The 14664-nt window shown below is 38.2% G+C and overlaps 2 protein-coding genes across 2 annotated transcripts in view; both read right to left on the reverse strand.

The window, feature by feature from the left end:
• Nucleotides 1-482: 482 nt before the first annotated feature.
• Nucleotides 483-5131, reverse strand: calr3a (calreticulin 3a). Its single transcript, XM_056242683.1, has 9 exons — nucleotides 4967-5131; nucleotides 4072-4173; nucleotides 3745-3948; nucleotides 3527-3621; nucleotides 2718-2927; nucleotides 2460-2573; nucleotides 1871-2014; nucleotides 1069-1161; nucleotides 483-982 (listed from the first exon to the last, which is right to left on the reverse strand). The coding sequence occupies exons 1-9, from the start codon at nucleotides 5055-5057 to the stop codon at nucleotides 776-778; spliced, it is 1260 nt and encodes a 419-aa protein (XP_056098658.1). The 5' UTR covers nucleotides 5058-5131; the 3' UTR covers nucleotides 483-775.
• A 2092-nt stretch (nucleotides 5132-7223) lies between these two features.
• LOC130077461 (uncharacterized) overlaps nucleotides 7224-14664 on the reverse strand; it is a gene marked incomplete at its 3' end in the record, with an annotated part of 288700 nt that continues 281259 nt past the window's right edge. The window contains exon 4 of the mRNA XM_056242701.1: nucleotides 7224-7501. Coding sequence (XP_056098676.1) covers nucleotides 7224-7501 — 278 coding nt within the window. The remainder of the gene's footprint in view (nucleotides 7502-14664) is intronic.

A 14664-nucleotide genomic window follows, 5' to 3' on the forward strand; every position in this document is an offset into this window, starting at 1 on the left:
TAATTATACGGAGCTCATTTGACAAAAAAAGTATTTGATAAATCTTAATCATGACATAAAAAGTCCAAATTATGACAGTTTAAATTATGACAAGATGAGAAAGTCAAAATGACCACAAAAAAGTCCAAGTTATAACATACTACGTCACAATTACAAGATTAAAAAGTCAAAATTATGATTTAAAATGGTCAAAAAGTCAACATGAAAATAGGGCATCATTGTGACAAACTAAGTCTTACTTATGGGATAAAAAACTAAATTAGGGGACTGTCATTATGATGTCAGGAAAGTGTTATGTTTACTTAAATCTTAAATCTAAAAGTTCTGAACCAAACTGAATAACATATGCTTTAATTGTTTCCTTTTAAATGTTTTATTTTTTGTTGCGCTTAATAAATGAACTTGCTCTTTCAACCAAAAATGAGGACAATTTAACATCCACACACTGAGGGAAAATTTAGGAAAAATGACCCAGACGAGGATTTAAAAATAAATCATTTATTTAAAAAAGTGCAAATCCAACATATGATCAACATCAGAATTTTCCCCTTGCACGCCTGGAGACGGAACAGAAAACCCAAACATCTATTAGTCTAAAGTTTAACAGGTCGTACTATGAACATGTTGGGGTGGGGCTTCTAGCAGCAAAACCAAAAGAAATCTGAGTTTAGGGATGCGACATGTGACTAGAAGGGGCGGAGCCAATAATTCACACCACATTTAAAGAAAAAGACAACAGAAACACATCAGATCTGCTCATTCAGGAAGGGAGTCTTCACAACTCGTCTTTGGTGAGCGTATCGTCGTCACCCTCCTCTTCCTCCTCAGGAGGTTCTTCTGTGTGTTCTTCCTCCTCTGGCTCGTCGTCCTCATTTTCGTCGTCCTCGTCTTCCTCATTATCATCCTTCTTGCTCTTTTCCTCCTCTTCCCGCTTTTTCCGTTCTTCCTCTTCCTGTTGGTCCTTCATATTTTTTTCTGGCCCCTGATACAAAAACACCACACCGGTAAGACACATCATCAGAATGTACATCTAAACACATTGATGTGGAAATAAACCTAATTTATTACCTTCGTTGCGCCCCATGTTTCTGTACCAAATTTCTCAGCCTCCTCAACATCATCGGTGATCAGGAAGTTGTCAAAGATGGTTCCAGATTTCACCTATAAGAAAGGTAAATCTGAGATCAAATTTCCTGAATCATTCACCATTTAACCACAAAATCATTACAAAAAGTGTAGTACTATAAAATTTATTGGCAAAATGTATTTAGCGATGAAACTAAATAAAGCACTGGATGTTCTTGATGTATTATGACACGAAAAAGATCTCAATGGGGTACTTTTACGCTTTGTTTCAGTTTGCTTCACTTCTTTTAATTTTGTTAACGTGACAAAACATCCATGAATAAAAAACAACAACAAAAAAAACGATGCTGTACTCGCATGATTCGTTGTAAAATGCTTTGTTTTTCTTTTTAATAGCAAAAATAAAATATACCAAACATAATATCTTGTTTTACAGTTGTGTGTAAGAATTTGGTAAGACAAATGCAGAAAGCTAGTTTGTTTTTGCATTAAAAAAACCCTCAAATTATAAATAAAACTATAATAGTATATCAATGATACTAAAATAACACTGGTAAGATATTGTACCTCTCAAAAATCATACCTAATATGGTAAATGTGACCAATTTGCCACAATTTCGGAAATTACCACCTCAAAATCAGCCATTTTGATCGTAAAAATCCCCTAAAAAAAGTTGTCAAATGTCTGGTTTACCTTTACCAGTGAAAACCAAACCAAATCTGTTGAAAACCTACAACTGAACATTATGATGTTGATTCTACAGCACACCAATCTAAACCATACCTGCCAAAGATCCAGTCCCAGAATGCCGATCTTCTCGAATTTGTAAATGGCGTCGTCTGCTGTGTACTCTGGGTTGTCGATTTCGGGGTGAATCCAGGTGCCTTTGTAGTTGGGGTTGTCAATCTGTTTTGGTTTCCACTCGCCCTACGATCAACAAAACTTAGTTAGATCAGTTGGGGAAACTGGTTCCTACATAATAAACAATCACTCGGGTGCGTTCCCCAAAAGCATCGTTAGCCAACTATGGTCGCAAGTTCTGTTAAATCGTGTTGGTAATGACAGAACTTGCAATTATATTTGGCTTTGGGAAGCGCACCCCTGATCGAGAAGATCAACCCTTTACCTTTAAGATCACTTAAAATACTGCAAATTGCAGAAATAGTCCATGTGATGTTGATTAAGGGCATTAATCCCTCTCAAAAACTCCAAACCTACTTTGAATTGAACCCGAAACCTTCTGCTGGCTGCCTACCCTTCTGGAAAGACCAGCCTAAACTGGTTTTAGCTGGTCTGCCAATTGTCCAAAACTATTCAACTAGACCAATTCAACCACTTTGTGGACTTCTACTTGAGGACTGTGGCTTTGTACCTTGTACTCTGGGTTGGGGATCATCGCAGGTTCCCATTCTCCGTCCATGTCTTCATCCCAATCGTCTGGTTTCTTGGCATCAGGGTCGGGAATGTTCTCAGGTTTGTCCCAGTCCTGAACCGCAGGGATATAAAGATATAAAGTTTTAATGCACAGTTGGATTCATGTCTAAGAACAACTATTTTGAAATATTACACAGATTTCTTGCACACTATGACGTGCAGATCAGGTTATGGTGACCAGCGATTGAAAACGTGCCTCAGGTTTCGCGTCTTCAGGATCGTCGATTTTCGCCCGGTCGTCCCAATCCTCGGGCTTCTTGGCCTCTGGATCCTTGATCTTTTTGGGAGGAAGTATGTCCCAGTCTTCCTCCAGAGCGCCAGACTCGACCTTCTCGTTGTCGATTTTCACTTCGTACGTCTGGTCCGGCCGCAGGATCAGCGTGTACAGGTGTGTGAGTTCATCGTCCTGACGGGCGCAAACAGAGCAACTGAATTATAACGATTATGATGTCATTTTGAAACATTTTAACTGCCCTTTGGCACACATTTTTCCCCTTCCACATATCAGTATCATTCGAAAGCTTAAAATTCATCCCATGAAAACCTTTTAACAGGCTCCTCCCACTAGTGGGAAAGTGTCATGTTTCATATTATCCCGCAATATTTTATAATCAAAATCTTTCTCTAATCTTGACGAAACACATTTCGTCAGGAATGTCTGAGACTCAAGGTTCGATATTTGGCGACTGTTTTGTGATTGTTGATTTGTCACCTGGTGGCTATTTTTGGTACAGCGCCTGAACAAAACCTACATTTCTGTGATACAAACTTCATATTTGGCACACATCTTGGTTAGACCTATGGCTTTGATCTTCAGAGTCCAAATTATTTTATAAAATATTTATTTTGCATGAAATAAAAATTGTTTATTACAACATTATATTTGCTTTACATTGTACATAAAATTCTATAATTTTTGAACACTTCATTTTTCTGTAAAATGTGTTTACCTAAGGTCTGCAAAAAGTTTGGATAGTGCATTTTCACAACTATGTTCAAACATACTTTGCATTTGATGTCCTTCTTGATTAGGTGATTTTGGCCTTTGTAGTTGAAAATGACGTGAACCTTCTTGGTGCTGTAGCCACAGATGTCGGGTCCTACGAGGAAGATCACAAGTGTAAATGGCACAAATATAGTAAATGTATATGCCATCAGTGTTGGCCATGTAATTTTTCCACCTAGAAACCCAACAAAACGTCATTACACCAACCATGACTTACCGAACATGATGTAGTACTGTGAATCGCCGTGCATATCGGTCTGGTCCAGGTCGGCGGGGAAGATTTTCACGTACCCACCGCCGCAGTCGATCTTCTGCTCGTGTTTCACAGTGAACTGGATCACTACTGGTTGACCCTCATTACTAAACGAGTCAAAGCGACTGGATAGAGCGTAAAACCGGGCGTCTTGAGTTGTCTGCAAACCTTGAAGGGGGAAAAAACCATTGCATTAGAAGTCACCTCACATTAACTATTTGAATTTTCTTTAAAGATGAAGACATTTGCATGAGCCATCGAGCTCCGGTGAAAGAAGCCGTGACCTCTGACCTTTATCAAGCTCAGCATCGCCGTAGAATTTCCCTGAGGTCAGTTTCCACTGGCCGTAGTCAGATTTGTGTTTGGATTCGACCCATCGGCTTTTCCAACCATCTGGAGAGACAAAGTTTAATTATCTGTTTGCGAAAATAGCAAGAATGCTCAACATATCAGTTATCATTATTAGCGTTTTTATTTATATCATCATATAAACCGATATTGGATATTTAGTTGCGGCTGTTTATTTCTTCCTATTTTTAAATATCTTTTTGCTTTCATCTAAAATATTAAATTTAAAAAAAGCATTATTTCTGTACGATACCTCTACCTCTGTTTTAAGAGATATACATTAAAAAAATTGTTTTTTAAACTAAATAGTAGTCTATATTGATATTTTATATTGGCTGTGTATTGTTCATCATCAGCCATTACACGGAAATATTTTCAGGCTGGAATTTTAACATGGGTGCATTTAAATTATGCAAATAATTGTAAGTTAAAAACAACAGATATGAAACCCTTGCGTCTTTAATTTGTTTTTAAGATGACAACTACAGTTTAACAGTCTAAAAGGTGAACTGAAACCAAAACCTAAAACTTTGATTCATAAAACATATTTGTCGTTCGTCATAATCCACGAATAAGTATGCATTAAGACAATCTGAATTATTTTCACAAATCATGTATTCTTAGCATGACATATAAGTTGTAAAACACGGTTTATGCAAATACAGTAAATGAAAGTGACACTGGTGAAACGATACAACTAGCTTTGATCACATAAATGCATGAAAGTTAACTTGCTCAATACATCATAAAAATACATTATTTTGACATTATTTGAAGAAACATTATCTCAGTGAAATAGTGACATGATGTCATGCACGACCAAAGAAGAGAGATTTACCTCCATCCAGAAATTGTTCTTTAAAATAGACATCTGCGTGTACAGTGAAAGCCAGTGCAGATATAAAGCACACTGCTGCAGCGACCCGCATCTCTGCACTGTTAAAGGATCTACGTATATTAAAGATTTAGATCCTGATATAATAATGAATGCTGCTCGAGCTAATGCTCAGGGAAATATGGCTCGGTTGTGTTCCTGCACAGATGGCTGAGACTCATTGGCCGGACGCGCAGCCAATCAGAGGAGACCACGAGTGAAGAGTCAGCGCTGTGGGCGGGGCTTCTGCGAAGCACGTGATTGGTACACGGAGGAAGTGTGTAGACATAAAACGAGTTAATAAACGTTGGGTTATTATTGCATACTGCTGTAAAGTTACAGGAACCCAGAGCCATAAGTTATGGCTCTAGATTCCTGTAACTTTACAGCAGTATGCAATATTCCTGTAAAATAAGTTGTCAAAAATGTAGGTATCAAGATATATAAAAGTAAAGAAGTCAGGAATGAGTTAAATTTATATCATTCAGTTATTTGAAAAGAAACCGAATTCTTGGCTAATGATGAGATATATGGCTTTATCTGGCCGTGTGTTATTGGTTAAAGCTGAGGGTTTATAGTTTGGTTTATTCTGCTCGAGTGTAGATGTATCCCCCTCGTTAATTAAAATGACAGACACCAAAATTTGAAATTTATTTGGAAGAACAAATCACACTATATTTGTAGGTCAAAAATTGAAGGTACATTGAATGTTTAGGATGTTAAGACCTCTAACATGATATTCAAAATGAAACGGCTCATAATAAAAATCTTTTGTTTATGTTTGATTGAATTATTATGATTGTCTGTTACTATATTTATAAAGTCAAATGGAATGAAAAAATGCCAAATTTTGAACAATTTAAAAATGATATTAAAATATATTTAGAAACAATATCCTAATGTAAAAACTTGAAAGCAAGAAAACTACAGAGCTGTTTAAAAGGTTTTTTTCTGTAAAATGTCTTTCTTTTTCTTTCTTTCTTTCTTTCTTTCTTCCTTTTCCCCCTGACATATGGTTATATGTACTCCTGTATGTAAATTATATTTTGTTATTTATTAAAATGCATTTTTTTTAAAGTATTGTGAGATCCCTGACGTGATAATAACAAGAAAAATATATGTGATGCTGCATGTGATCTGTAACACGAACTTAACACAGTGTTGTATATTTTTCTTGCAGTATATCTGCAACTAGAACATGTAACAGAGTTAAATTAAAATAATATTTTAGCTGTATATGTTGTGTATAACGGAATATATTGCAAAAAAAAAAAAAAAACTTATTGGTAATATTAAAAATAAATAAATGATGTTTTTACAGATAGGCTATAAGAAGCACCTGTGAAAAAAAGTACAAATAAAGCTGTATATGGTACACTGCTGAAATATTTAAAATAAAATTATAGGCTACATAAAGTTTGTATTCCTCTGAATAAATCATGAGAGACTCTTGAACCTCAGAGTGAGAAACTTTATTGATTAAGGCAAGAAAATACATACAGCAAATATACAGCAGATATGTGTCTCTTCATTCATTTTTCTTTTGTATCTGAGAGAAATATAAACAATAAGAGAAATATAAAGAATAAAGTGACACTGAAAGAGCACAAACTCAAATAATCATCAGTATTTATTATGAAAAAAAAAAACACTAGAAGAACAAAATCACACTTGAAGAACCTTTAAGTTCAGCGTTCTGCTTTAGATTTCGATACTTCCTGAAAAAGATGAACATATAAAGCCGTAAATTAATAATTGTCACAAATATTAATATATGAAAAATCAGTTTGTGAGAAATGACATCATCAATCATGCACCTGATGTGTGAATATGTGCTTGATCTCGTTCAGCTCTTCTGGATCTGATGTCATAAACCAGAATGATGACAGTAGCCACGCCCACCAGAGCAGAGAGGACCAATCGGATCACAGCTTCAGTAGGACCACAACAGTGGACAGAGTCTGAGGAATAAACACATCAAACTGACATCAGATCAGTCAATAAACACTAATATCAGCGCTGACATCAACTAATATTTCTGCAGAAATATGATCAAATCTAATCAACAATAATATATTTGGTTCCAAGTGAGTTTTTATACGGTCTGTCATCTCAAACTATAAACAAAACAACAATTCAGTATGTAAATAGTTGAGAAGACAAATGATCTCTACTCACCATAGACAGAAACTCTGAATGATTTTGATAAGAAAAATCTTCTTGAACTCATCAGTAGTTTATAATCTCCAGCATGTTCAGTTGTGGTGTGTGTGATGGTCAGAGAACCAGTTTGATTGTCCAGCTTCAGTCTGTCTCTGAATCTCCCATCAAGAACATCATCATATACAGTGATTCTGTCGGCCCATTTATTGATTTCTGCTATTACAGTGTTTTCATCTCCAAACCTCCACTGAATCACATCATCATCCGTCATTTCAGTGAGAGAAGAGTTTAGAGAGACTGAATCTCCCTCCATCACTGACACTGACTTCACTTCATCTGTCAAACACACAGAGAACAAACAGAAACAGGGTTTGTCAGAGATTAATACTGTTAAATCACTTTATAATGGTTTACTAAATTGAATAGTTTAAAATTGACATTAAAAACCCCAATACAAAATAACAAAATCAAAATCGTGTATGAATTCATTAGAATTTTTTCATTATAAAACAGGTGTAAACGATTTTGAACTCACTAAAGACAGAGAGAATGAATCTCTTGATCTCACGGTTGATCTGTCGTTCATAAACTCCTTCATGTTCAGTTGTGGTGTTTGTGATGGTCAGAGATCCAGTTTGATTGTCCAGCTTCAGTCTGTCTCTGAATCTCCCATCAAGAACATCATCATATACAGTGATTCTGTCGGCCCGTTTATTGATTTCTGCTATTACTGTGTATTCATCTCCAAACATCCACAGAATCACATCATCATCCTTCATTTCAGTAAGACCAGAGTTTAGAGAGACTGAATCTCCCTCCATCACTGACTTCAGTACTGAATCACCACACACACACACAAAAACACACACACACACACACACACACACACACACACACACACACACACACACACACACACACACACACACACACACACACACACACACACACACACACACACACACACACACACACACACACACACACACACACACACACACACACACACACACACACACACACACACACACACACACACACACACACACAGACACAGATTAAGACGGTCAGTTGATGGTTTATAAAAGTAAATAGTTTGAAATTTAAATTTGAAATGACTATCATCATTAAACAACAGAAGCAAAATGGAGTTTGGATTAATAATTGTATCTTTGTGCTGATTAAAATATAAAACAGGTGAAACTGATATTTAACTCACCAAAGACAACGAGTACACAATGCTTATTCTCACGGTTGCTCAGTAGATCATATTCTCCATCATGTTCAGTTGTGGTGTGTGTGATGGTAAGAGATCCAGTTTGATTGTCCAGCTTCAGTCTGTCTCTGAATCTCCCATCAAGAACATCATCATATACAGTGATTCTGTCGGCCGTTACATTGATTTCTGCTAAAGTGTATTGCCTTGCAAACCTCCACTGAATCACATCATCATCCTTCATTTCAGTGTCAGAGTTTAGAGAGACTGAATCTCCCTCCTTCACTAACTCCACTGTAAAACCAAACGCTCCTGAAGAACACAGTTTTTCACAGATTAAAGCTTTAAAATCACCTGATATTGGTTTGATGAAGCTTCACTGAAATTAATAATATTGTGAAATTAATAATAATCTGCAGCAGTACAAAGACAAAGATGATGAATAAAAAGATAAATAATTGTATACATGGAAAAATAACTAAAACATTTTCTCTGCAATGTTTAATGTCACACTAAAACCTCACAAAAGCCTCACACCCTGACGAAGGCTTGTAAGCCGCAACACGTAGGTGTACACTTGTCAGCATTTTAAAATGATAAAGCCATGATGAAATAAAGGCTTTTAAACTTTTTCAACACTATTTGAGTGCCTTGGAATATCTTTATTTCTTGAGCTGAACCATCCCTTATATCCAAACCGAGATAATTCACACCCTGTGAAGCACATTTCTTGAATTCTTTGCTTTGTTGAGTTTTTCTGCAATGTCACACTCAAACTAATGCTGTTGAGTATCTTAGTTTCATATTTATATTTTTTTATTTAATCAATTCATAACAACTGAGTTTAGAGCTGAATTCAAACTTGATCTGACAGTAAAATCACAGTTCAATTATTTCTATATGAGAATAACAGTGAATGTTGATCCTCTCGAACTAATTTAACCAGTAATTTATCACATCAGAACAGAAACAACTGAAGTCATAAAACCACATTTAAAACTCACCAACCAGACGCCACAAACACAAACAGAGCAAAACAGGGAGAAACATCTTCAACGGATTCAGTCCACAAATATGAAAAGACAAACTCTTCAAAACTGGTTCAGTGATAAAATGACAGACGTGCTGATGTGAAGCTGCTCTGTAGTAAAGTGAAGTGAAACTCTACAATCAGTTAAAATATCTGCCTATTTATTCAGTGTTAATGCATGTGACCGTCTAGCACGTCAAACTCTATTTTTGCTGATTAATTCACACTCTGGATATTGTCAGTTTGTCACTTTGAGCTCCAGTACGCCTCTGATTCCTGTAAGTCAATAGTGTGACATTCAACAGAAATAAACTGACCAATAACATGTTAAAAACATCTTAAAGCAACAGTTTGATCTTGTCCTGAGATCCTGAGAGTGTTTGTCTCTGCTCTCTCCTGTAACTCTCTTCAGGACGTTTGTTCTTCATTTCTGATCAAATGTCTGGATTGTTTCTCCTCTCAGACTGATCTCAGAGTTTCTCTAATGGTTTTATGGAGCAGGAACAGATCGCCTGCTATAACTGTGTGTATGAAAGTGTCCTCTGATATCTTCACTTGATTAATATTCAACAGCAATAGATTATGACGCTGATGTGATGCTCTAAATGCTCACTTTGTTCAGAGTGAACACAGCATTAGTGAGACGCTCACACAAAAACACTGTGCAACAATTTCTCACACGGCTCAGACAAGCTGCTAAAGACTGTGACGTCAGAGTTGAAAAACATAATCAGTTACGAGATGCTGTTTTGAGCAAATGTTTGGATATGAGGTCAACAAATAAAGCAATAATTCGGGGCCGGTGCCCAAATCAACTCTAGACAAACTCCTTCAAGGTATGAACTGTGTTCAGTAAGCTTGATCTGAAATGGGGTTTTGATCAACTGGATCTTACAGCACAGTCCAGAGGAATAACAACATCTGCTGTACATAACGGTACATATCGATACAAGAGTGTGTCGTGGGCCAGCGAGCAAAATCAAAGTCACATCAGCACTTGCAGGTATTGAGGGACTAGAGAATATCTCTGATGATATTATTATACTTGCTCCAAACCAAGAGACACATGACACTTGAGTCTAGCGGAGGCTCGTAAACTGTGCATTGACCCTCAACAACACAATACAAAGTGAACAAGCTAGTGTTAAAGGGAACGCTGCTTTCTGCAAAGGGGATTGAGTCGACCATTGAAAAGGTTCATGCTTTAACGGTAATGAGGCTTTAACATCTTCAATTTGAATCTGGCAACAAATGTGAGCCAGTTGAGTGAGATCAGGAGTGGTGTGATTGGTTCTCTTAGGCTGGTTGAAGACCAGATTTGCTGCTGCGTTCTGGATCATCTGCCAGTAGACACTGCATCAGACTTTTCTGATGTGCAATTTTCTGAGAGCAAACCTACACGATCAAGCTGTTGTCGATATATGAGTGGAAACACAGAGTTGGTCGTCAAACACAACCCACGGGTTCCTTGCTGTCCTGGTTGGTGTTGGTGTTGTGGACCCGTTACACATTGAGGTTGTGGTCAACTGATGGGTCTATAGGAGCTCCATCTTTGCACGGCTGACCTGTAGATAATGCTCCTTCATCCAGGCAGAAACGTCTGAACACAAGCTGAGACAGTGGGATCATCAGGTTGAGATTACAGATAGAGCTTCATGTATTCATGGTAGGAGAAGCCAATGATATTTATGATCATTCACAGTGAAGCAGATGTGTAAATGGAGAAAAGAAGAGGAGCGAGCACTGAACCTTGAGGCACTCCAGTGACTAGATGATACCCCTCCTCTATTAGGCTTTATTATCTTCTTTTTTTTGGAAAACACACACACAAAGCTTTGTTTTTGTGATATATGAGGACATTCCATAGGCGTAATGGCTTTTATACTGGACAAACTGTATATTCTATCCCCCTACACTGCCCCTATCCCTAAACCTACCCATCACAGGAGACATGCTGCATTTTTACATTTTTTAAAAAACATTGTTATTTATGTTTTTTAAGCTATTTGAAATATGAGGACTCATGCAATGTCCTCATATATCACGTGTAAGTTGTAATACCAGTGTAATATGCATGTCATTATACACATTTGTGTCCTCATATATCACAAGAGCACACACACACACACACACACACACACACACACACACAGAGAGAGAGAGAGAAAAGGCCTGCTCGCACTTGCCTATTTAATGTAAGAGAATGGTGACTCCCCAACTTATTTTTTTTAACCTTGAGGCACTCCAGTGACTAGATGATACTCTGCTCTCCATGAAACCTTGAAAGATCTCTCTGTGAAGTAAGACTGAAGCCACTGAAATACCGTACCAGTGATGCCCAAGTCAGAAAGGGCGGACAGGAGGATCTGGTGCTTCACAGTGTCAAAGGAGCTGACAGGTCTAGTAGAATAAGGACAGATATGCAAAGGCAAAAGGCCGCCCACCCGTTGCTATGGGCCATAGGGAAATGCTTTATGGGGCGGGCAGCTAGCGGATCGTTAGGAAAGATTAGATGAATGTGATCATTTATGTTTTGGCCTTTTTTGGGCCTGAAATCACTGATACAACCTTTAAAGGGTAACTAAACCCCTGGTCAGAGCCTGACTCCACCCACTGGCAATATTTGAAAAATGCTGGAAAAGTGGGCGGGGCCCAGCGGAGGGGGGCGTGCACCTGAGACGCGTCTCTCTGTAGGCGAGGGCGTGGTTAGCTGGTACTCTCTTACGTCACAGGGCACCACAACTTCCAATAGGTAAATTAAACTGCAGTGGCCACCGTTCAACCTGAAGAGGGCAGCACGTTTTTACACCATATATTGTAGAATTAAAACACTTTATACCCAAATGTCAAAAAAATTACTTGAATCAGTGATCAGCATTAATAAGGCCCCAGTCTTACAGATCATTAACTAAAAAAAGTTGTTTTAGGGTTTAGTTACCCTTTAAAAAAATTATTTAAATTGTATATTATCATAGTTGCTAAATTTGTGTTGCATTAATGTTGCATTCTTTATCATTAAAACATTAAAAATATAAGGAAACAATGGTGGGATTTTGTTTGACTGATGGGAATCTATACTGCAACAGCCTATCATGGCCTTACTGAAAACAAAGTTAGCCTACGTCAGTGTAGTTGCTCAACAGTTACCATGTATTTTTGAAAGCTGGATGAGTTTTCGCCGGCCTTGTACACTTTCGAAATTTTCGTATACGGTTTTTCGCATTCGTGATTCAGTGGCTCTGAATTGTCAAAACACCATTCAAAATGCTTACTACTGATGCGAAAAACGCAGAACATCAAACACGATCCGAATTAGTTTTATGACGGACGAAAGTTTCGGAGGCAGTATTTAAACGTGATTGTCAAAACATGAGGTCGTATTTATTTTTTAACATACTAAAATTTCGGACGCGAATTTCGGACTAGTGTGCTAGTAGGTCCTTCAGTTCGTCATGGATAGGCCCTATCCGTAAGTGGTTGAAAAGCCCACCAACAGTAGCCTGGTTAAAACCAGACCCTTCTCAGTTGAAACTGAGTAAGGGTCTGGCAAAGCTCCATAGACAAATCATTTCCAAAGGGGCGTCACCAACGGACGTCCCTCAAATGCCTCTTGGCGCAATTGGATAAACCTAAAACCAATCAGAGCGATGAAGGAGATGACGTATGCAGAGGGCTCTCGCTAAGACAGTCTATGGCTAAGACCCACCCATTCGTTTAGTATTGACCAACGGGGCTCGTTGTTATGGGAAGAAGGAGGCGGAAACCAGCGAACATTCACACATTTTAATGACAAAATAAAACAAATACAAAGTCCCTCACGGTCGACTGTCGCCACACATAATAAAACAAAACATCAAATAAAATTCAGGCCTGTCCTCTCTCGATCTTCACCGTCTTCGCTCCTCCTTTTATGCTTCCGCTCCTCCGTAAGAGATGAGAGACCGGCGACCGGCCTCACTCACGCCGTTCTCTCACGTCCCTCGGCCTCGATCGTCCTGCTCGCCACACTGGTATATCAGACTTTTGCCGAATCCAGTCAGTAAGACAGCGATAACATATTTTTTTAGACATGAAGGCTTTGTGTTGTTATTTGCTCGGGTTTTAACGAAAATGACATTTTTAAATTGCTTAAAACAGACGCGATAGCTGATTCGAACGAGTGATGTTCGACGGCGGCATCCATCTTTGCAATATACAAAATCTGCTTCAAAATCCCAGCGCTGTCGTCATCGTGTAAAGCCCGCCCCAACGCTTCTGATTGGTGCCGCGATTTCGGCGGACTGGAAATGGGCTTGAATGAGCTCTTTGCCAGACTAGCTTTCAGAGCAAATCTAAATTTGCCGGAAGTTGTCTGGGTTTTCCTAGGCTACACCAACAGCGCTGCCTCCACTCAAACTACCGGTAGGTTCAATGTCTCTGTGCGTGTGTACGTGCGTGTGTGTGTGTGTGTGTGTGTGTGTGTGTCTCATGGCAATGCTTCTGTGGACTACTTTAAAATGCAATGTTTGAGAGATGCTTCTGGTGTTACATCTAATATGTTGTATAGTCAAGTGTTTTATGGATATTCATAACATTGCTTCTATGTAATGTGGTGTAGGCTATAGGCTACCTGATTATATTGCTGTTGGTTATGTTTAATGTGATGATTACGTGCTGGGCGAATAGAGTAGCTATACTATTATTATAAATATACGTACTGTAGGCTAATAATAATTGTGCCCTCGCATGCATTTAATATGCCCCCCTTAGGACTGAGGTCTGGCGACGGGTCTGAAAGGCCGTAAATTTGTTTTTGGTTGAAAATGAGTTATTGATATTTTTCACACATTCAAGACCTTCTTTTATCATGGAGATACGTATCTTGAGTCAATTTCGTTGTTTTGTTTTTTTGTTGAGAAAATAATGGGTTGTCTTAACAATAACTTCCAAAAGCCCATGAGAAACCACGCCAGAACACCATAACACCAGTTACTGCTCTGTGGTGTTCAAGTACAGTACGGCGGTGAAGGGTATAGAGTAACTCTGCCTTTGTTTAGCAGTGTCAATATGAAGTTACTGTGCCGGTGTTCTGTCAAATAATGCCACCTATCAGACTGTACGGTGTTCTGCCTTTGTTTTACTATCCATTAAAATGACTGTGTAGCCTATGTACTGTGTTCAGCTGCCATCAGGCCCTGTAACTTCTGATGTCCTCAGAGGGACAGCTTTGTCCTGCTGTTACATCCAGCAATATATGTATTTTTCTTGTTCTGT

The sequence above is a fragment of the Rhinichthys klamathensis genome, unplaced genomic scaffold (genome assembly GCF_029890125.1).
Source record: "Rhinichthys klamathensis goyatoka isolate OS25496 unplaced genomic scaffold, OSU_Roscu_1.1 h1tg000744l_1, whole genome shotgun sequence".
Classification (NCBI taxonomy): Eukaryota; Metazoa; Chordata; class Actinopteri; order Cypriniformes; family Leuciscidae; genus Rhinichthys; species Rhinichthys klamathensis.

Excerpts from the sequence above, each read along its gene's own strand:
- calr3a (XM_056242683.1), bottom strand. The coding sequence starts at position 5,057 with ATGCGGGTCGCTGCAGCAGTGTGCTTTATATCTGCACTGGCTTTCACT. Across the intron at positions 4,174-4,966 it reads AGAACAATTTCTGGATGGAG|ATGGTTGGAAAAGCCGATGG; the intron begins GTAAATCTCTCT and ends TTGTCTCTCCAG. Across the intron at positions 3,622-3,744 it reads ACAGTACTACATCATGTTCG|GACCCGACATCTGTGGCTAC; the intron begins GTAAGTCATGGT and ends TCTTCCTCGTAG.